General features: G+C 39.0%; 2 protein-coding genes and 1 non-coding gene across 5 annotated transcripts; 1 reads left to right on the top strand and 2 right to left on the bottom strand.

Annotated features, from left to right (window-relative positions):
• Positions 1-1,547: 1,547 nt before the first annotated feature.
• LOC121747838 lies at positions 1,548-3,835 on the bottom strand. The gene is made up of 2 exons (XM_042141974.1): positions 2,922-3,835; positions 1,548-2,802 (listed from the first exon to the last, which is right to left on the bottom strand). Exons 1-2 carry the CDS (start codon positions 3,543-3,545, stop codon positions 1,699-1,701), a joined length of 1,728 nt encoding a protein of 575 aa, XP_041997908.1. The 5' UTR covers positions 3,546-3,835; the 3' UTR covers positions 1,548-1,698.
• Positions 3,836-18,025: 14,190 nt separating this feature from the next.
• On the bottom strand, positions 18,026-18,111 carry TRNAY-GUA. The gene is given in 2 exon segments: positions 18,026-18,061; positions 18,075-18,111. It is a non-coding gene; the product is annotated as a tRNA-Tyr (tRNA).
• Positions 18,112-19,335: 1,224 nt separating this feature from the next.
• LOC121746621 lies at positions 19,336-22,295 on the top strand. 3 transcript variants are annotated; one of them, XM_042140523.1, is made up of 5 exons: positions 19,336-19,559; positions 20,807-20,935; positions 21,221-21,308; positions 21,646-21,712; positions 21,796-22,295. In XM_042140523.1, the coding sequence occupies exons 1-5, from the start codon at positions 19,472-19,474 to the stop codon at positions 21,847-21,849; spliced, it is 426 nt and encodes a 141-aa protein (XP_041996457.1). In that variant the 5' UTR covers positions 19,336-19,471; the 3' UTR covers positions 21,850-22,295. The 3 variants fall into 3 exon arrangements, with proteins under 3 accessions (XP_041996457.1, XP_041996458.1, XP_041996459.1); XM_042140524.1 differs by lacking the exon at positions 19,336-19,559 and adding an exon at positions 19,591-19,826; XM_042140525.1 differs by lacking the exon at positions 19,336-19,559 and adding an exon at positions 19,906-19,973.
• The last annotated feature ends 498 nt before the right edge of the window (positions 22,296-22,793 follow it).

Genomic DNA, 22,793 nt, shown 5'->3' with positions numbered 1-22,793 from the left:
AGATGAAGAATGTAGAGTGTTTGATGAGAATAGAGAGTTTTTTATGGTGGATAATTTGTGGGAATGATTTGATATTTATAGAAGTGATTGGGGGCTTAAAAAATAGAAAAAAAATAAAATAATGGAAAAAAGGCTATAAACGGCTAGTACTTTTGGGGGAAATTTTTTCTCGATTTTTTTTTGAAATTTAAAAAAAACATGTTTTTTTCAACGAATATAAACGACGTCCACTCGCGGGCCGGTGAGTGGGCGTCACGGCCGCACGGGAGCTCTCCACGTGGCCAACGCGGGTGGCGAGCTTGCTCGCCAGCCTCCTCTCGGCAACGAGCCAGCGCTTTGGATGCTCTTAGAGGTGCTCACGGTTCCGGAACCGGCGGTTACGGTTATGATTATATCATCTTTTCAGTTTCCGGCGAATTACGCATTGACATGACAATAAGTTTAAAACACGTTGACAAAATGTCGTTTCAAATTTAATTAGTAGATGTTTTCGTTTTGTCCAACATTATATTATCAACGTGTTTTAAATTGGTTTGCCACATCAGCGCGAAATTTGCCAGAAAATGGAAGGACGAGATAATTGTAAAAATTTCACATTTCATTATTTTAATTTTAGAATTTGAAAAGTATAAGATGGGCATAATTTGACCATCTTTCGTGATTTATTTGACAATTTATTTTTTAATAAATAGAACTCTTATTAAGTATCTCACTGTCATTTTTATTATAAAATTAATATTAATATATATATATATATATAAAAGATTTATATCATTAACCTTTTTATCTCCTTTCTTTTTTAGTATATTTTTTAAATGAGATACTGACATCTAGTATTACAAAAAATTAAAAAAAAACCACAAACTTTAAACTTGACACATAATTTCACAAATTTAATTATTTATTTATTTTTTCCTGCCAACATTGAAATTCAAAGAAATTTTTATTTTTTTTGTACGTTCTTAAAAATTCGTATGGTTCAGTGGGACATTTAATGAGAAGCGAATAAAGAAACTAGGAGGGGACAACTAACAATTAACATCACCCACTTGATATTTATTGTAATAATAAAATTTATACTGTTGGGGTCTAAATCGGAGAGACACAAACAAAGGAGAATAAAATAGGTCTGTATGTGGATATAGTTTCCAAAATTTGGACTTGTGCGTGTTCCTTAGTCAAAGTACCAAGTTGTGAATTACAGTAAAACTCTAAATTATTCATTCATTCATTCATTCCCATATTTCAAAGTGGAGGGACCTCAATTGACTGCACAACAGTTGGTTTTCTTTCAGAGTGAATATACATTATTGAGTTCCCATCAGATTGAGTGTAAATAAGGACAGATATTTTCGGTGTAAACTTGTCATATAAATAGTTTGGATCAGATCAATCGAGTCCGATTCGATCTGTTAATTAATACTCCAACGGTCATTTTTAAATTGATTTCTTTTACTTATAATAACATAATAGAGTACTCCATAAGATGAGAAAAAAACCATGGCGATATGTTCAAGTAAAAGTACTACTAGTAAATGCGAAATTAATTATAAAAGAAAATGCAAATGCAAAAATCAAATTCCATTTGGGGCGAACAAATTAACAATCTTCAGGAAATATTTCTCAACCCTATCTCTCTATATACTTTCTCTATTATTAAATCAAATGATCTCTCTCTTATACACACGTACAGAGGGATTACTTGGAAACAACGGCGTTACCGTCGGCGGCCGCCTCCGCCTCATCCCGGAACTTCTTATAAATATCACTCTTATAAAACTTCCTCGTTCTCACCACCAGAAAGAGCGAAACCACCGCGCCGAACGCCGTCGCCGCTGCAATAACCAAAAACGCCAACTTAAAACACACCGCCCCATCGCAATTCAGCTCCTCCCCCTCAACCCGAGACCGACCCGAAGCCCGAAGCTGCTCCAGCGCCTCCTTATCATACAGATGCCCCGTCAGCTTCACATTCAGCAAGTATAACCCGATCGGGCTCGCCACCGACCCGAAATTATAAAGCGTCGAGTAGTATTTCAGCCCGAACAGCTCCGAAATGATCGCAAACAGCAACGGCCACTGCGCCCCGAAGCAGAACCCGATGATCACCGACGCCACATACAACCCGTTCGGAACATCAAACGCGATCAACAAATGGCCAATGCATGAAATCACGAGGGTTAGAGTCAGAATCATCGGCCGCGGAAATTTGTACTTCTTCAAAAAATGCTCCGATCCAAATCCCGAAGCAACTCTACCGAGATAATTCCATATGCTCACGAGCGAAACAAATGTGCTAATACTCTTTTTCGGATAACCGAGAGAAGCCCCGATTTGCCCAAGGTTGTCAATGGCGGTTAGGGTTCCGCCAACGCCGCAAATCGTCGCGAAGAACAGAATAAGCATGTCGACGCTGAATAGCGCTTGAAGGATCGTGTAGTCATCGCCTCTCGCCGGTGGATTAAACATGCTTTTGGGATTCCAGCATGAAATTTCCAGATTTTCCGGTGGTGACGCCGCCGAAGGAGGCGGCGGCGGTTTTTGTTCGACGATTTGGACTTGTGAAGGGAGGTTTGATAAATCTTGCCTTTTCTTGTTGAGGTGGTAGAGTTCTTCTTTGAAGACTATGGCGAGCGGGAGGAAGATGAGGCCGACAACGGTGGCGGCGCTGATGATGAACTCGGCGCGGGTGAAGTTGAGCTGCTTTTGGAGGATGATGAGGATCATGAGGAATCCGGCGAGGCCGAGGGAGACGTAGAGGAACTTGTAGAAGACCTTGAGCTCGTGGGGGATGCGGACCACCTATTAGCAAATAAAAAAGAATTATAAATACGAGACAACTGAAACCACTATATAAGTCTGGTCTCTTATCTTATCGTCAATTGATTTTAATATGAAATGCTATGGATTTGTATCACTACCTTGATGATGCGGATGGTGCGGAGGAAGATGAAGGAGATGGCGGCAGGGAGCCACCCGATGAGGAGGATGAGAGCTCTCGGGTCGTTGTGGTAGACCGCGTTGTAGATCTGGGTGATGATGGCGCCGCTGAGCCCGACGAACCCCTTGAGTAACCCGAGGACGGTCCCCCGGGACTCGGGGAAGTTCTTGACCGCGGTCACGAGTGCGCCGGTGTTCGCGAAGGATTGCGAGTTGGCGCCGATGCATATGTAGAGGCACATGTGCCACACCTGGGGGCGGGCGATGCGGCGCGTGACGGCCAGCCAGATCATCACGTAGCCGAAGAGGTTGAGGACAGAGCCGATCGAGAGGACCACCCATGGTGGGGTGACCTCGTTGATGAGACCCGCGAGGACCCCGACGTTTGACCCGAGATCCTTGAAGAAGGAGAGGAGGTTGAGGGTGGTCTGGTCGTACCCTAGAGATGTTTTGATCTCTGGGGAGTATAGACCAAACATGTAGGTGGCCCCAGCTGCGGCCATGATCAGGGTGGTGGCGAATACCATGAACCATCGCCCCGTGATCACCTGAGACGCGAAGGCCACGGTGCCAAACTCGGCGCCTCCGTTGGATGCGGCCACCATGGTTATGTTGGATAAATATGTAGTATGGGAAATTTGTGTTTGGATTTTGATTTATGAGTGATGAAGATATCCTATTTGAGCATCGCCGCTAACTAGGACGAGAACATTAATTTGGAGAATGACTATGGCAGTACTTATATGTGCAAGTGTCGCTTGTATATATGTGTGGCGCAAGTGGGGTCATTTATGGTGTGTACCCGAGCTAATGGGAGAGGCGTGCTTGGGGTGTGATCTGGAGGAAGACTTAATAGTTGACTGCAAGCTGTATAATTATACTATCCTTCACATATTGTTTTACATTTAAGGAAGATCGAGAATGATTCTTGACCGGGATTCGTTAAATTCTGGTCATCTGATAACTTTCTAAAATAACAATAATATTAATTTTGATATTTTTTTAAATTCTTATTTATTTATAAGCCCAAATTTATTAGCCTAATCTCATAGTATTTTATATATGTTTCTTATTAAAATTAATGACTTTTATGAGTATATATTGCAAACTTTTTTTTTTATTGATTTCGGCTTCTACGGCACAAAACAATTTTCTTCAAATACAAATAAATAAGACATATGATAAAAATGTCGAAGTATGACAAAACTTCGTGGTTCCGGCAATTAGCCCGTCTTTCTAATATGTGTTCTCTATTATCTGAATATTTATTAGTATTAAAAAATCCCTTAGGGGATGTTCGGTTGACAAGATTAAATCTCATGATTAAATATGTATCATGTTTGGTTCATAAGATTGAACCATTCAACATAATCCTAGATGGATAGTCTCATGATAATTAGTCATAGCCTCTCCCTCCAACTAAAATAATCCCACAACTTAATCATAGATGGATAGTCTCATGATATTAGTCATGGCAACCGAACGCCACCTTAATGTACTATATAACGGAGTAGAAAATATTTTCTCAATATCCGTGAAACGTGAAGATATTTACATGCCATCCAATTATCCAATATATAGTAAGTAATACTATATATACATAAGACACAATAAGGTTAAGATCAAGTGTTAACTAATTAGAAATTTCAAATTAAGACCAATTATTTAGCATTAGATTAAGAGATTTAGTGGTTGAAATAATGCCAAGTTGATTATATTTTAAATTTAAATAATAATTATTAAAGGTAATATTATAAGGATTCTAACGAGATCCCAATTGCATATGTTCCGACGATGATCGGGTAATGAAATTTAATAATTTTTATTTCAGTTTTCGTATATGTTGTTATGCAGATTTTATATCAATAAATGCATCAGAAAATTTCAATATAATGCATGTACAATATCAATAAAATTGTGCTGATATTTTCGGATAGTGGTGTTGAAATTTTCATGTCATTGTGTTAATATTTGTAATACACTATGTTGATATAAAAAAACCATGAACATATTGACTATTTTACCGTTTTGATACTTTGTCTACTACTCCGTGAACTTTAATCTTGTCCACTCATTTTAAGATTTGATGGTGTAGAATTAAATTTAATTGTGGATTATATACTAGTACATGTATTTTAATATAAATTATGTCCAATATACTTATGTTGTGTATTGATAGGCAAAATGAAAATATAACATGAAACTGGTCCATGCCCGTTTTGTCTATGAGTATAAATTTCACACTTCAAAAATCAATCATGACAAAATCGATTTTGGAGGCATTTGAAAATTTTGAAGTTGATTTATTTGACCTCTCATGTATATATATAATCATTACCCAAGAAAACCATATTTTCTAAACGCACTTGTGGTTCTAGGAAATTAGAGTGAATTAAAGGGAAGAATATACATTTGAATAATTCGAAAAATTGATCATAGAGCAACGTACTGGTTCCTGGAAACTACATCGAAAGGAAAATATTTGTTCGAATTTATGATTTCAATAATGACATATCTAATTGAATATAGAGTTCACGAGATATTTTTGCTGCATCAGTCTGAGAGAAAAATTTGGTTGTAAAGTCTAAGATGAGGAAGAAACTTGAAAGCAATAATTAGGAGGGAATGCATATTAAAAGTGGGCTGTCAAACTGATTAGTATAAAATAATACTCTAACTTCATGGAGATTACCCTATTTTTAATGTTTGATAACCGCATTTTCTGCTTTGAAGTATGTGTTGGTGTGTGTGTGTGTGTGAGATAGTTAAATTATGTACTGTATTATGGTTGAATACTGCCTTGTTTTGTTTGATTTGTTTACATTAGTTATCAATTGTGGGAGTATCAATGAATGGTCTGAGCGTTGACTCTTCCTCTGATCTATCTTCGAACTGAGATAAAATTACTATAGTTATTATTATTATTATTATTATTATAAATTACCGGCCTATGGGAAGGAGAGTCTTGCTCATTAGATAGTACTAGTTGGCATCCAATGTTTTTAATTTCTATTCTATTGGCAAGTATAATGCAATATCATATAGTTTGATGAGTTGATGAGTTGATGAGTTTCAAATGTTTTTAATCAATTCTAAAATTTCAAAACGATGAGGCACAGCAAAAATAATACTTTATGTGAGTTGTAATGAAAAGTTAAGTTTTTAGGCCTATGATTGTGCAAAAAAGGTTGAAGGAACGAATTTAGAAACACTTAATTAAAATCGAGTTTACTTTGAGACAAGGTCCAATTTAAAATTTAAATTATATTATCTACATATATAATCGCTAAATATATGTCTATACCTACATAACAGATTTGCTATAGATCATATTGGTAATGGAATTATTGGCAAAATTTATTAAGTTATTGGCAATAAATTATGGCAACGATCGAGTCGACGACCGTATGATGATAACAAATCATTTTTATAATGAATGAAAATGGTTAAGCCAAAAATTGGTGAGCATGGTACATCGAGAAATCGAGAATGGTAGCAAAACAAATTCATCAACAAAACTACATTAGAATATTAACAAAAACTATCAACGGCTTCAAAGAATAATATCAGATACTCAGATGTATCGATTTTGCAACACACAACAAATTCAAGTGAATATGGAAAACGATACAAACTCTTCAAACCAAGATCTGATAATCACAAAGAGCAAAAAATAGAAACTGCGAAGAAAAGTAAAAGTTAAAACAAAGTCCGAAATTTGGTGCCGCCAACCCAAACATAATATCACGAACATAAATCATATTCCGCATATTCAGTGTCTAATCATAATTCTGCTAATCAAACAATGTAATTCTTTACATAACTTTACGTGAAAAATGAGCAGGTATAGCATTTGGAACCTATTCATTTTTTTAGCTTGTAACAACTGGAAATAAAAATGATAAGTTGACCGACTTTGTAGTATTAAAACTATATTGCGAGTCAAATTAACATTATTAATTGACTTAATGCATTGCCCTTAGCACATGCGTGTGGATTCTATATATCTACAATTATGTTTTAATACGTCGAAACGATGACTTTTAATCTTTTATAACTGACCTTTATATATAGTAGAAAATTATCGCTGTTACATTTTAAAATCATATAGGAGTATTTATTTTTTCCAATACATCTCCCCCACATGCAACACAAAGATAAAAATATTAAATTGTGCCAATTAACAATTCGAATGAAATAAATTACTCCCTAGCGTGATCTCGGTCTGTATTTTCTTGCATTACTTGCAATATTTATGAGACCTGTTTTAATTTATTGGGTTATTAACTTTTACTATATGATAGTACTATGTTACAGCGAGTACCTATAGATTGAACAATCTTGTTATTAATGAGTGATGGAGTACGTACTAAACAAGCCCAACAGCAGTAAAGCTCATCAGCCTAAAGCCCAAGAAAGAGTATCAGTTCGGCACGACTAAAGAGTATCAGTCCGGCATGACTAAAGAGTTCAGTTCGGCACAACCAAAGAGTTCGGCCCCAGCCTACAGCTCGGTAAAAGCCAACCAATCAAACTCTGCTCTCAGGTCGGCATCAAGCTCTACTCTCAGATCGGCAAAAGCTGCTCGGCAATAATTCAGCAGTTCGGTCTCAGTATTCGACCGAACTAGGAGATAGTGGACTCATGCAGGATTTCCACCTCCACTACACCCACGATCTATTTAGTGGTGTCAAGCAGTCATTAACTCATGCAGGATAGTGGACCCATGCAAGATCGCCACGATCTCCACGACATCCACTACCTAGTAAATAGCTGCATGCCACGATCTTGGTTCAACGTATAAATAGAACCTAGATCAGATAGATAGGGGTAGACTCTCTCGCTTTCTAGAGATAAAATACAAAATAGCAAATCTGTATTGTAAGCTGTAAGAAAACAGATCAAGCAATACAACTCTGCCCTCATTTCTTCCCGTGGACGTAGATTTACCTCAGTAAATCGAACCACGTAAAATCTCTGTGTCGTGATCTGCATCTTCCTGCATTCATCACCATCAAAAATTCGCCGACTCATCACTGGCGCCGTCTGTGGGAAACAGAGAACCAAATTTGTGATAAAGCGAATTTTTGACCCTTTTTCCACCCCAAAAAAATGCATACCAGATCACATAACACCCATAATACCGTTCGTGATAACCGTGAGGAAGCTAGTTCAGCTCGCAGGTCTGAAAAACGGCCTCGGGAGACATCTACCTCCGGTTCTCACGAAGAAGGAACAAGCCACTCCAGGAGTCATCGCACCGAGTCTTCCCAGCAGCCCGATTTAAATGAAGCTGTCAAGCTGTTCTTGGCCGAGAAGCAGGAGGAGTTCTTAACCTTCCTGCAGAAGAGCCAACAGCCGGAGAAGACAACGACGGATTCTCCCTCCTCATCTAGGCATGAAAGTCACTACCGCAGTAGTGACGTGTCTTCCAGGAGAAAGAATCCTCAACCCCGACATGTTCCTGTTCCTCCTCGGTACCGGAACCACAGGAGAACTCCATCTCCTCCGTACCGAAGAGATGTCGGGTTCGCCATGTACGGAGCATTAAAGACTCCGTTCTCGGACGATATCACCCGAACTCCTTTGCCGCGGAACTACCGAACTCCGTCGATAACCTATGACGGACTCGTGGATCCTCATGATTTCTTGGGACGCTATCAATATAACATGGCGAACCAGGGTCTCAACGAGGTCCACATGTGCAAGCTGTTCCCCGAGCTGCTCATCGGGAACGCCAGAAGGTGGTTCGACAGCCTTCCTCAAGGCAGCATTAGATCCTACCGAGATCTAATGGATGCTTTCCACAGGAGGTTCTTTCAGAAAGCGGAAGCCCGGATCACTTCGGCTCAGCTGCTTTCTATTCGTCAAGGTCGCGACGAAAAAAATCAGCGACTTTATGACAAGATTCCACAAGGAATGCCTGCAAGTAGACGATCTCAACGATCTGCTTGTCATCTCGGCATTCCAAAATGGAATCCTGCCTGGAGCTCTCTACAGGAAGCTCGTTGAGTGCGGTCCGCAGACAGCTCAGGAAATGTGGGACATTGTGGACCAGTACTCCCGGGCCGATGAGGCAGACCGTCGCAAACGGTCGTTAGACAGCTCATCGTCCCGAGGAGACAGAAGGAAGCCCGATCATAGCGATCAGGGGCATCCTCGCCGGACTCCATTTGAAAGAATTCAAAGGGCTCCGGTGCAAGACAGATTGGGACCCCGTCTCAACCCCGAGAAGCCGCCCGCTCAGTTCGTACCGCTGAACAAGTCAAGAGCGGAAATTTTCGAACTACATTCCGATATGTTCGAAAGACCAAAGCGGATGACGAAATCAGCCGTGCGGCGACCTCAGGATCAATATTGCTCCTTCCATCAAGCCCACGGACACGATACCGAGGAGTGCCGAGATTTGGCTGCAGGTATTGATGTTCTTGTGAAAACAGGAACGTTAAAAAAATACCAAAGCAAGCAGCCGAAAAAGAACAAAAGGCAGAGAGGTGCGAACTGCAATCCTCAGGATCCGAAAAGGCATGAGGATCCCGAAGACGACGACGAGCCGCAATATGATGGAGTAATCCAGACTATTGATGCTCTCCCTGCCGGGAAGACTAAGTCGTCCCTAAAAGCAGAACGCAGAGGTTCCAATCAAGAGGAGCCAACACATAAAAGGCTGAAGAAAGACGAAGTGATTACATTTTCAGATGCCGATCCCGTCCCAGCCATCTCTCCTCACCAAGACGCTATTGTCATTCAAGCCGGAGTGGCAAACAAACTGATCCACAGAGTATTTGTGGATACAGGAGCATCAGTCAGCATTCTTTTTAAAGAATGTTTCGATAAAATGGAAGTGGATCCAGCTCGGCTCAGTCCGGCTCCGCTTCCTCTGAAAAGTTTCGCCCAGGAGGACACCCGCCCTGAAGGTATTATCAGCCTTCCAATCACGGTGGGAAAAGCGCCTACAAGCTCCAATACGATGATCGAGTTCTTTGTGGTGAAAGCTCGGTCCCCGTACAACATCATCCTGGGGAGAGACTGGCTCAACACAGTTCGAGCCGTTTGCTCTACTTATCACCTCACCATCAAGATCCCTACTAAAGGAGGGATAGCGGTCATCCGAGGTGACCAAAAGAGAGCAAAGGAATGTCTGCAAATTGCGCTTAGAAGTGCCGAGCAGTCAGATCGGCACCACCAAGCATAGCAATCACAGCAGCCGGAGTCAGAGGCAATGACCGAAGTCATACCGGAGCCGAATTCGATGACAGTTCAGCTGTACGAAGACGATCCATCCAGAACGGTTAAGATCGGCTTCGCGGGAACGCCTCTACTTCGGGAAAAAACCATCCAGCTCCTCAAGGAGTATAAAGACGTCTTTGCATGGTCTCCGTTGGACATGACCGGAGTGCCCCCCGAGGTAATCACTCATCGGTTAAATATTGATCCTTCGGTCCGGACGATAAAACAGAAGCAAAGACTCTTTGCGGCAGAACGAAGTCAAGTCATCCATGACGAAGTCTGTCAATTATTGAAGGCGGATGTGTTATTCGAAGTGAAGTATCCTTCGTGGGTGGCTAATCCTGTCATGATCAAGAAAAAGGAAGGAGGATGGCGGATGTGCATAGATTTCACCGATCTAAATAAGCACTGTCCCAAAGATTGCTATCCCCTTCCGAATATAGATAAAAAAGTAGAAGCTTTGATCGGCTTCGAAATTTTCTGTTTTCTTGATTTATACAAAGGATATCACCAAGTGTTGATGGATGAGAGTGACGCTCCGAAAACAGCTTTCATTACCGATTTCGGCATTTTCACTTATAAAAAGATGCCATTCGGTTTAAAGAATGCCGGAGCCACTTATCAAAGGATGGTAGACAAGCTTTTTCGGCACCTGATTGGAAAGGAGGTCGAAGTGTATGTTGACGATATAGTCGTCAAAAGCAAAAGCACTTCGGAGTACGAGCACAACCTTAAGTCCACTCTCAACGTGCTCAAGAAAGCCAACCTCAAACTTAATCCCCAAAAGTGTACCTTTTTGGTAGATTCGGGAAAGTTTCTGGGTTGTTGGGTTTCAAAGGACGGACTCAAGGCAAACCCCTCAAAAGTTCAAGTCGTTCAGAACATGGCAATGCCGAAGTCCATACATGACGTGCAAAGGCTAACCGGATGTCTAGCCGCACTGAATCGATTCCTTTCCCAAGCAGCCGAAAAGCAACTGCCGTTCTTCAAGGTGTTGAAAAAGGCACCAAAGTTCGAGTGGGGAGCCGAGCAGAAAAAGGCCTTTGACGAGCTCAAAAGTTATCTAGCCGAGCTTCCTATTCTCTCTGCTCCAACCGAAGCCGAAGTAATATTCTTATACTTAGCGGCATCAGATCAAACCATTAGCGCGGTGCTTGTACGAGAAGAAGGCCTAAAGCAGTTTCCCATCTACTTTACAAGCCGAGCATTAAGAGGTCCAGAAACAAGGTATCAACCTCTGGAAAAAATTGCTCTGGCGTTAGTAAATGCAGCAAGGAGACTGCGGCCATACTTCTATGCTCACAAGGTATGCGTCTTAACCGATCTGCCTCTTCGGCAAGTTTTGACCAAGCCAGAAGCATCAGGCAGAATCGCCAAATGGGCCATAGAACTGGGAGAACACACAATTGAATATCTACCTCGAAAAGCCATCAAGGGACAAGCCTTGGCAGATTTTCTTGCAGAGGCCAAGTTCGATCAAGCAATCCCTGTCATTGCCGAACAGAAAAATTCTGCCAATGCCGAACTAGCACAGCCCTTGGAATCCGAAGTAGAGCCGCCAGACTGCTGGAGCGGATTCGTAGATGGAGCTTCAAACAAGATGGGAAGTGGAGCTGGTATTTTACTCGTCGCTCCCGACGGACACGAGGTAACCTACTCACTTCGGTTCCTATTCCCCACTACTAATAATGAAGCCGAGTACGAAGCCCTCCTAGCCGGACTCCAGTTAGCGCAAAGTCTGCTCGTCAAATCTCTCAAAGTCCATTGTGATTCACAAGTCATAGTAAATCACATGTTGGGTACAAGTGAAGCTCGTGACGAGAGAATGAAGAAGTATTTGGACAAAGCGCAAAGCATCAGCCGAAGTTTCTCCTATTTTCGGATAATCCGCGTTCCCAGAACGGAAAATAGCCGAGCAGATACCTTAAGTAAGTTGGCCTCAGATCCGAGCTCAAAGGCGGAAGAATTAATGCATCGAAGCATTGATGAAGCCGAGGTACTTTCAGTGTCCAGCTCGCCGAACTGGATGACGCCAATCTTGCAGTATCTGGATCAAGGACAATTGCCCGAGGATAAGAGAGAAGCTCGGAAGATCACGTGCCGAACACTTCGGTACGAACTTCATGAAGGAGTCCTCTTTAGAAAGTCTTACCTCCAGCCGTTATTGCGGTGCGTAGGACCAGAAGAGACGGACTACATCCTCAGAGAAGTTCATGAAGGATCGTGCGGCAGCCACATCGGAGCTAGAGCTTTAGCTAAAAAAGTTCTAAGATGGGGATATTATTGGCCAACCTTGGTACAAGAAGCAGTGCAGCTCGTCAAGACATGCCCGAAGTGCCAAATCCATGCAAATGTCCCAAGGATGCCGCAGACCGATCTATCCACTATGCAAAGCCCTTGGCCTTTCATGCAATGGGGCATAGACATAGTGGGACCACTTCCTCAAGCTCCTCGGCAAATGAAATTCCTTATCGTTGCCGTGGACTACTTTACGAAGTGGGTGGAAGCTGAACCATTAGCTACGATAACGAGCTCGAAGGCATTGGATTTCGTCTGGAAGAACATAGTGTGCCGATTTGGCATACCCCACATCCTCATCTCGGATAACGGGACTCAGTTCACCGACAAGACGTTCAAGAATTGGTGCCAAGAGCTGAATATTCAACAGCGGTTCACTTCGGTCTCTCATCCACAAGCAAACGGACAAACGGAGGTAACAAATCGTATCCTGGTGAAAGGGTTAAAAGCTCGGTTAGAACAAGCCAAAGGACAATGGGTAGAAAATCTCCCTCAAGTCCTATGGTCCTACCGAACTACACCCACAACCTCCAACGGTGAAACTCCGTACAGTCTGGTGTACGGCACTGAAGCCGTGATTCCGGTGGAGATCGGCGTACCCAGTCCCCGAACTCTAAATTTCTCCTCAGAAATGAATGACGACGGACTGAGAGCCGAGCTAGATCTTGCCGAAGAAAGAAGAGAATTGGCATGCATAAAAGCAGCCAAGTACAAGGAGCAAGTAGCCCGGTATTACAACCAAAGGGTGAAGAAGCTGCAATTTCAAGTGGGAGATCTCGTCTTGAGAAACAACGAAGTAAGCCGAGCAGAAAAGCTGGGCAAGCTCGAACCCACATGGGAAGGTCCGTATCGGGTGTCAGAAGTCCTCGGCAAAGGGTCTTACAAATTGGCTCACATGTCAGGAGAACAGGTACCCCGAACATGGCACATTTCCAACCTCAAAAAGTTCCATTTGTAAGAGACAGTCCGGTCAGTCAGTCTTGAGTCCTGTTCAGTCAATGTGCTTTATTTGGTTTACTTGGTCTTTATTTATCTCTGTGCGTTTTGTCTGTGTGTTTTGTCTGTCTCTGTGCGTGTCGTCTCTTACAAATGTTACTGAGGTATCTTGTTCTTCGAAGGCTGATCCCCTTCTTAGAACATATACAAGCCAACGATTGTGAGTCAAAGCTTCTACAGAAGATACAAGACCACAATTCAGCTTAAACAAGCAGTTCGTCTGAAACGAGCTGCAACAAGCCAACAATTGTGAGTCAAAGCTTCTACAGAAGATACAAGACCACAATTCAGCTTAAACAAGCAGTTCGTCTGAAACGAGCTGCAACAAGCCAACGATTGTAAGTCAAAGCTTCTACAGAAGATACAAGACCACAATTCAGCTTAAACAAGCAGTTCGTCTGAAACGAGCTGCAATAAGCCAACGATTGTGAAGTCCAAGCTTCTAAAGAGGATACAAGACCACAATTCGGCTTAAAAATCAAGCACTTCGTCTAAAACGAACTGCAACGAAAGTCCGATTCTCGCGATAAAACTTGCCTGAATTAGGACAAGGGAAAGTCCGATCCACGCGATAAAACTCGCCGAATTAGGACAAGGGAAAGTCCGATCCCCAAATTAGGACAACGGAAAGTCCGATCCGAGCGATAAAACTCGCCAAATTAGGACACAAGCTTAGTCCGGTCAAAGATGTTTATTTCATCAGACCAAAAGACGAGTCCGGGCAAAGATGTTTATTTCATCAGACCAAAGACGAGTCCGGTCAAAGATGTTTATTTCATCAGACCAAAGACAAGTCCGGTCAAAGAAGAATTCACTTCATAAGACCAAGGACAAACATCGACTTACCCCGTACCTTTATCCAGAATGCCGAAGTAATTCACTTCGCTTTCCGGGGGGGGTAGTGATGGAGTACGTACTAAACAAGCCCAACAGCAGTAAAGCCCATCAGCCTAAAGCCCAAGAAAGAGTATCAGTTCGGCACGACTAAAGAGTATCAGTCCGGCATGACTAAAGAGTTCAGTTCGGCACAACCAAAGAGTTCGGCCCCAGCCTACAGCTCGGTAAAAGCCAACCAATCAAACTCTGCTCTCAGGTCGGCATCAAGCTCTACTCTCAGATCGGCAAAAGCTGCTCGGCAATAATTCAGCAGTTCGGTCTCAGTATTCGACCGAACTAGGAGATAGTGGACTCATGCAGGATTTCCACCTCCACTACACCCACGATCTATTTAGTGGTGTCAAGCAGTCATTAACTCATGCAGGATAGTGGACCCATGCAAGATCGCCACGATCTCCACGACATCCACTACCTAGTAAATAGCTGCATGCCACGATCTTGGTTCAACGTATAAATAGAACCTAGATCAGATAGATAGGGGTAGACTCTCTCGCTTTCTAGAGATAAAATACAAAATAGCAAATCTGTATTGTAAGCTGTAAGAAAACAGATCAAGCAATACAACTCTGCCCTCATTTCTTCCCGTGGACGTAGATTTACCTCAGTAAATCGAACCACGTAAAATCTCTGTGTCGTGATCTGCATCTTCCTGCATTCATCACCATCAAAAATTCGCCGACTCATCAATGAGCTCAATAATTAATCATTAAGCCCTAATCCTATGTATCATGAACTTCAAACTGAAACAAATTATTGTGATTATGTGGTGGGTAGGCAAGTAGCAGTAAATGATTTACATATAAAATTATACGGCGAATAATGCAATATATATTTACTAAACAGATTTGAATGAAACATTGCAGCTTACGATTGCAGATTACGGGGTATTTTTTTGTATGAGCCCTTCATTCAAATATTATTTATAAAATATACTAGTGAAAATACATTATTTGCAAACACATACAGTAATAAAAGTTAAGCTCAACCATGCGAAACCAAATATACTCATACGTGCGTATGCACAATTTTAAAAGCATTAATAAATAGATTAGATATTAGCTAGTTCAGTTTCATTTTTAACATAGTTTTCTTATGAAACAGTCATAATGATGTTATATATCTACTTCTCAAAAATAAGTTTTTCACATCTTCTTAAATCTTAACCAAAAGTATAAAAAATTCTCAAATCCAGATTAGGTAATTTTATCACCATACCTAATTGAATAATTTATCAAATTAATTAAACAGTTAATCCTATCTTTTATACTATCCTAGTCAATGATACATAGATACACGCAAACCCTAATATTTATATATTAGCAACTTCAAATAAACTTCTCACTCCAATAAAAAAAATTAAATTTAAATAGATACCAACTAACAAGCAAAGGTATGGAAGATTCTAATATACGTGCGTACGATATACGTTAATACATAGCAGTAATATTTTTATATGTATCAATCAATCACATTTTAATGGGTCTAGAAAGAAAATAAATTGATATAACTAAATCCACTTGGAAATATGTCACATGAGTAAGACGATGTTAATTACTCCATTTAAACACCAAATTTCCAAAGAATATTATAATGTCACAATCTAGAGTGTCAATGACCGAAAACTTAAGGCACTGTCAAATATTTCAAAAGGTTATGATTCGGATTATAAAATAGTTAAGAAATTTCATATAAGAAAATTGCACAGATATTTAAGTTAAAATATAGACTATGCACAGTCTTATGTATAGTCTGATTGAGTAAGCAATAATACAAGTAGTACATTTCAACCATTATGTTCCCACTACTAATAAAAAGGAAGAAGAAAAAAAAATAGATAGCATCCCATGTTGTGTAATATTTTTATTTATTATCAGAGCATGATAACAAATCTTGCAACAATTTCCATATTAATTTGTATACGGTTAAAAATTGGAATCATGAAATTTTCCAACCATACCGGAAATTATTTTCCACAAATTGAAATCCGACCGGAAATTAGTTTCTAAATTTTCCACCGATTGCAATTCAATCACATAATTATCAGTTCCACAAACTGAGTCACCTATAGTTGGTGTTTTGATAAACCAACATCAATGCTGTTCAAATACTTATGAGTTAAGTGATTGGGGAAGAAGACAGTTGACCAATTGAATAACAAGAAAGATAAATTGTTTTTTTTTGTTTCAATTAGCTAATTTGGGGGCCTTTTCCATAACAATGAAAACAAAAGGCAATAATATGTCGGGTTTATGACAAGCATAGGTAGCAATCGATTCCTCAAATAACACACAATAAAGAGGAATGAGTTAATTTAGCTATGGCTCATCTTTCATCCCTTTACAAATAAATAGCAATACCTTTGCAAAAAAAATTTCTTCACGCTATTGGATAACCCTAAAAGTATAAGTAAAAATCAGTTTAACTTTTGTACAAAAAGTTTTAACGCTAACTTCGACTATAAACTAAAGGTTGAACATAAATTACAATACCTTTGCGAAGTTTGAACGCTGGGTGATCAAGAGTGTATAATATTATATATTTATATGCATACAACAACTTAATATTATGTTTGTTTTAAAATAAGTCATTAATGAAATAAGAAATATTAGAGTTTTTTTTTTGTGTGTGTGTTGAAGGGCTTGCGATGAGCCTTATTTCTCGGTGAACTTCTACTCACCTTCTTTGGTCTGAGCATTTTATACTCATAAAAAAGTAATGAAATAAAATAGATTATTCTCTCTGTTCACGAAAAACAGTCACATTTTGCTATTTTTGGATGTCCATAAAAAATGGTCTCATTTTTATAAATGGAAAGTCTCTCTCATACTTTATCTACCTTTTCTCCCCTCTCATATTCTTTACCTATTTTTTCTCCATATTTCTTTTCTTGTACTTAGTTTTTCTCATTATCTCTTACTTTACCAAATTTCTTATTAAAACTCATGATGTCCACAAATAAGACTATTTTTTTTGGAATTTTGCCACCTTGTATGGTACAAATGTTAACTGCAGTACCCTTTATCAGCCTATTTATGTACCGCTTACAATAAATAAATAAATTAATTAACAAAAATTTACACTCTAAAAGCGAAATATTTTTGTTTCGTTTATGCAATGGTACTTATTTTGTGTCTAAGGTGTTGGAGCAGGCTGGGCCAACCATATTGGGTTGAAAGGCCGCCAGCCTACCCAATTTTTACTATGGGCCCGGCTTCCAAAAATCACTCTTCGACCAGAATTGTTGAAAGTTTAAACTATATTTAATTTTTCTATATATTACACCACCAGTATCCCTTCTTGAAATTTAGTCCTTCGTCATGTTTTAGCAACACGTGTAGAAAGCCACACACACGTGTCACGCCACCAACGAATAGTTGTGCATGGGAGCTGACTAGTGGAGCAATTTAACTTCCACTATTTCCCTCACAATGGTTTCAGCCGTTATGACCTCCTAGTTAGGTAATACTACTATTATTAGAGTCAGTTTGTGTGGTATAATGTACTTAGTTCAAAGCTTATAGCTCAACGTGCTCAAACTTGTGGTCACCATATAGAGATTGTAATACAAGGATTTTGATATGGTTATGTAGGGTGCTTGACAGTTAAACAGTATCAAAGTTATTCAGAATTCAATTTCGAGACAGAAAAATTCAAAAGTAAAAAATCCGACCTGCCGGATTCGAACCAGCGACCTAAGGATAGCTATGATAACACTACAGTCCTCCGCTCTACCAACTGAGCTAAGGTCGGTTGTGGAACTTAGGCTAACTAAAACTATAATAACAAAATATTGCCTCTGAAGTTGACTACTTTCATTAAATATTCACTAAATTTTCTTCTACAACATGATTTCAAAATTTTGCAAATACAATTACAAGCTGAGCTTTGTAATTATGAATATGAGCTGTTGGACACGTTGTAATTACTACAATATTAGAAACAATACTATAGTAGTAGCAAATTTAGCAATAGAATTTATTTTATCCATTTAATTGTTGAATTTTATAGTACTAATTATAAAAAGCATATATAGACCCAAGAATCATGTATAGGATCAATCTAATTTCTTGCGAGCTTATAGAACAATTTATTGCAACTATTTGAGTTATAAAATTATGAAGATACGAGTTTTTTCTTTTTTCTTCTGGAGAGTAGGTGAGAAATGGAGTATGAGGATTGAACTATATACTGTCTAGTTTGTTCATGGTCATTCTGGATTGGATTTTAGATGTTTCTTCACTCCCAATTTTTTAAACTCCACCTATAATATCTTAATTTCTTTATTTGATGTGATGTAAAAACCAGTATTGTTCTATTTTCAGTAATTTTCCTTTCTCATATAAAGAGGAGCCAATCTCGTGCATTTTCAATATTTTTCTCTAATTTTATTAATTTTGCATCTCATGTCGTCCATTAATATTATTAAAGGTGGACGAAGGTAGTATAATTTATGGGCTAATAGTCATTTAAAATTTTAAATCATAAAATTTGATCAAATTCTAGTTTATTTCTTGAACTTTGAAATTAGAATATTAAATTACGAAGTTTCAATTTTTCTCAATTATCCCATTCATGTACCAACCAATTTGATCAAAAATTGTAAATGGACGAGACAACTGAAAAAAATTGAAATTTCATAATTTAATATCCAATTTCAAAGTTCATGGGACGTGATAGCGTTTCACCACTTCGTGATTTAAGTTACTATTACCCGATAATTTATCAACTTTACCTTCTTTTTTTTAATATTATCCGGTGCGGCGTGCACCTCGGTCCTCGTGGTACACTGGTACTATCTTCAAGGTACAAGAATCTTCAGCACGATGTACTTGCACATCCAGACTCCAACATAATGACCGTAATGCCCTCAAAGTACAAACCTGTAATGCAAATCTCCGGGGCAGCCAAAGGGCAGTTTCTGGTAATCGTGTTAAACATGCAAGTGCTATTCTCGAATGGAACCAAATCCACATCGGCGATGAGAGAGATAGAGAGAGAGGGGAGAACAAGTGATAGATAGGGAGAATAATAGAATCAGGAAACTGGAGAAACTGTTTACAGGATGCCACCAAACAAAGAAAACGACGCTGCATGTTCTTGAGCCCACATAATGCTTCCCTTTTCTGCCTATATATACGCCATTTCCCCCTCTCAAATTCCTTCTTTTCTATCCCATTTCTACTTGCCTTCCGCTAAAGGTGCGTATTTCTACCTTTTCTTGTTTTTATGCGTCTTTTCCTTTTCCGTTCTTTTTACTGTTTTGTTTGTTCTTTCAAGTTCTGGTTGGCTGTCTTTGTTTTTTCTTTTTGAATTGTCAAATACATGAATGTAGTTTCGTTAAGGACGTCGAAACAGTGATGGGTTTTTTTTGTTTTGAGTTAGAATTTCTCATGCTCTTGGATTCTTTGTTTTGACTCTGCTCATGTTGCTATGATTTGCCATGCTGCTGCATGTTTATCATCAAGGTTTTGTAACTGAAATTTATTTTTGGAATTTGGGAGTTTGTACATATATGAAAGAAATTTTGACCATTTGCCCTCTCCTTCAAGGCTTTAGTTTCCTGTATCTCAAAGTCAAAACAGAGCATATTTGAATGCTATGTAGTAGTATAAGTTAGTTTTCTTGTTTGCTGGCCTTTTTTTAGTGGACATTTGATGAGTTTTTCGCATTTCAATATCTTCTTTGTTGGTTCTTGTATGTATTATTCAAAGCCTCTCAGGGTGGAGTTTACTATAATACATGATTGAGTGTTTTTTGTCTTCATTACTACCAATTCTCCAATTGTAGCTCTTTCAATTGGATAAGAATCAAGTGAGTTAGCTCAAATTGTAGGAATAATCAAGGGGCCTCTTAGGATATCCCAAAGTTCCAATCTCATCATAGTAAACAATAGAGTAGCTACTAGGCTAATCTTGAATAGTTAACGCCCTCTAAAGGTTAATAAGTCATGCTTTTGATTTGGGTAATTTGATAATTAGCAATTTGTGATCAAACATATGAAATTGAATAGTATAACTTTTAAATTGAGCAGCACCATTGCTATAATGGTCAAAGTGTAATTATCTAGGCTAATCCTTAGTTCTCTAGATTTTCAGTTCTTTCTGTGTGAGAACTGATTTAAGCAAATAGCCTCCACTTTTCACTTCGTAATCAGATTGAACTGAATGGGGTAGCTTGAACAGTGCCTTTTTCTGACGTGAAACAAATTTGGGATGTATCAATTGAATTGATATTCATCTTCTCCTTCCAATTATATTGCATCTAATGATTAGTACTAGAAGGAATTTTTTTACATCTTAATTGGAGTGTGAAGGAATTTTTACATCTTAATTGGAGTGTGTTTGTGAAACCTATTCTGATGTAACTCAACATCGAAAAACAGTGGAAACATACAATTCGCTTAAGATATACTGTACGCATTAAAACTGATGGTCCTTTATTCCAGACATGACAGAAGTTAATGGTAGAGCTTCCCATTGCAATGAAAACAGATGTTTGCAACCTTCAACGTCTCGTAATGAACAGAAAAAGGCAGCAGATAACAGCCCAGGCACTTCTCGATTCGTTAATCATGGTAAGCCTATCTTCACTCTTTTATCTGCATACATAATAGAGAAATGTATCTAGAGTACAAGTGATATCAAGAAACAGAATGTATATTCTATCTATTGGTAACTCCAACTTCATTGCTTCGTATTTTGGAAATGGAGCGACAATATTTCATACTTGTATTTTTGTTGGTCCAATGTCAGGTCAAAAAGAGAATCTTCCATGTATCGCAATGGTCCTTGTTATTGTATCACTAACTGATGCATATAAACTTTATTTGGTTTTTCTGTGCCTAAATATGTTAATCCAGCTTCAATTGAATGGGAAGAGAGCAGAAGGAAATGGACTGAAGATATATCTCAGAGGCCTCGCGGAATGCAAAATGATCCAATTATAAGGTATTGAGATCTCCTTCTCTTCTCTGCTCCATGAAAATCCAATGTAGTAGTTATATTTTGATCGTTTTAATACTTTAATTTATATGGCTGAAGATGAAGTTGAACCAGTTATGGCTACCTAAGGTAATAATCTAGAGACAGAGACTTCATCCTGTGCTGGATGATCACCGATAAAATTTGGATTCTCAATTGCTGTCCTATCAGTTATTCAGGACAGGAGCTAATAAGTGTTCACACGGATTATTAGTTTTCATTGATAAGTTTATTTTTGCATTACATTTGGTTTCTAGTAATTCTATGATGGTGCATTGATTCTTCATCGTGAGATCCCTTGCAGCTGGTCAACGACGTATGAAGACTTGCTCTCGACCAATGACCCTTTCCCTAAGCCAATTCCTTTACCTGTAAGTTAAACTCTACGCTACACCATATTTGAACTCCTCTCTAGTACAAGTAGATAAATATAGATGCATTTACACTTTTGCAGGAGATGGTAGATTTTTTGGTCGATACCTGGCATGATGAGGGGCTTTTTGATTAGATTATCTTATCGAAGGGGCTTCACACCGATAATTCATCAGCTTCTGCTACCACATCAGATGTTGTTGTTAAATAGTGATGAACATACTTTTAGCTTGATTATGCTTCTTAATGATGCATTGCGCTGTCGATAAGCTCTGCTGCTTATATATTGTTCTACAACAATAATCACTCTGTGGGGGATAAAGTGCTACATCTCGTGTTGTCGAATGAGTACCCTGTGTTGCATAGCTTAGGTGGGCGGATTGAGCATGGCTTATTTTTCCCAGTTTTAGTTGTTACAGTGTAGTATGAGTTTGATATATAGGTAACGCATTCAACTGATAATCTTAGTTGTTAGTTCAGTTTCTTCTTAAAATGTAGAAGCAACTAGATTTGTATGAACACATAAAATGCTGCAGATGTTGGTGTGGAATGCCTAATACTACTATTTTTGAATTTTGAATACTTCTATGAAATTATCGTTCTTTCTCCCCCTATATATATGGAATAACACTTTTTCATATTCACGATGTTTTAAATGAGCAGTGATGTTTTTTTTCTATGATCATGAAATATTACAATTATGCCTTTTTTAAATTTGACACGAATCAATACTGCACAAAGACTTCAAATTTCTACACTACTTCTACATGAATCATTAGTACTACTAGTAAGTATATCTGATAGTACGTTTAACACAAATTACGCCATATGATCATTTTTTCTCTTATTTGAAGCCGCATTAATACATACAGTATCAAATAAGTTCAAAACCATATCTTACTACACTTAAATATATTTATTATATACAGAATATTTTAATTATTTTATCATTTTCATTGCACCTCTAAGAGCATCCATAATAGCGGCGAGCGCACCGGCTTGCCGATTTTTGGCGCTCGCCGGTTCGCTCGACGGACTATTGCAACCGGCGAGCGCCAAATTGACGAGAATTTCGGCGAG

This window comes from Salvia splendens, chromosome 9, assembly GCF_004379255.2.
Source record: "Salvia splendens isolate huo1 chromosome 9, SspV2, whole genome shotgun sequence".
Taxonomy (NCBI): domain Eukaryota; kingdom Viridiplantae; phylum Streptophyta; class Magnoliopsida; order Lamiales; family Lamiaceae; genus Salvia; species Salvia splendens.
Note: the sequence above shows the minus strand (reverse complement) of the source record. Positions and strands in the feature narration are given on the sequence as shown.

Excerpts from the sequence above, each read along its gene's own strand:
- LOC121746621 (XM_042140523.1), top strand. The coding sequence starts at position 19,472 with ATGCTTCCCTTTTCTGCCTATATATACGCCATTTCCCCCTCTCAAATT. Across the intron at positions 19,560-20,806 it reads CTACTTGCCTTCCGCTAAAG|ACATGACAGAAGTTAATGGT; the intron begins GTGCGTATTTCT and ends CCTTTATTCCAG. Across the intron at positions 21,309-21,645 it reads CAAAATGATCCAATTATAAG|CTGGTCAACGACGTATGAAG; the intron begins GTATTGAGATCT and ends GATCCCTTGCAG.
- LOC121747838 (XM_042141974.1), bottom strand. The coding sequence starts at position 3,545 with ATGGTGGCCGCATCCAACGGAGGCGCCGAGTTTGGCACCGTGGCCTTC. Across the intron at positions 2,803-2,921 it reads GCACCATCCGCATCATCAAG|GTGGTCCGCATCCCCCACGA; the intron begins GTAGTGATACAA and ends ATTTGCTAATAG.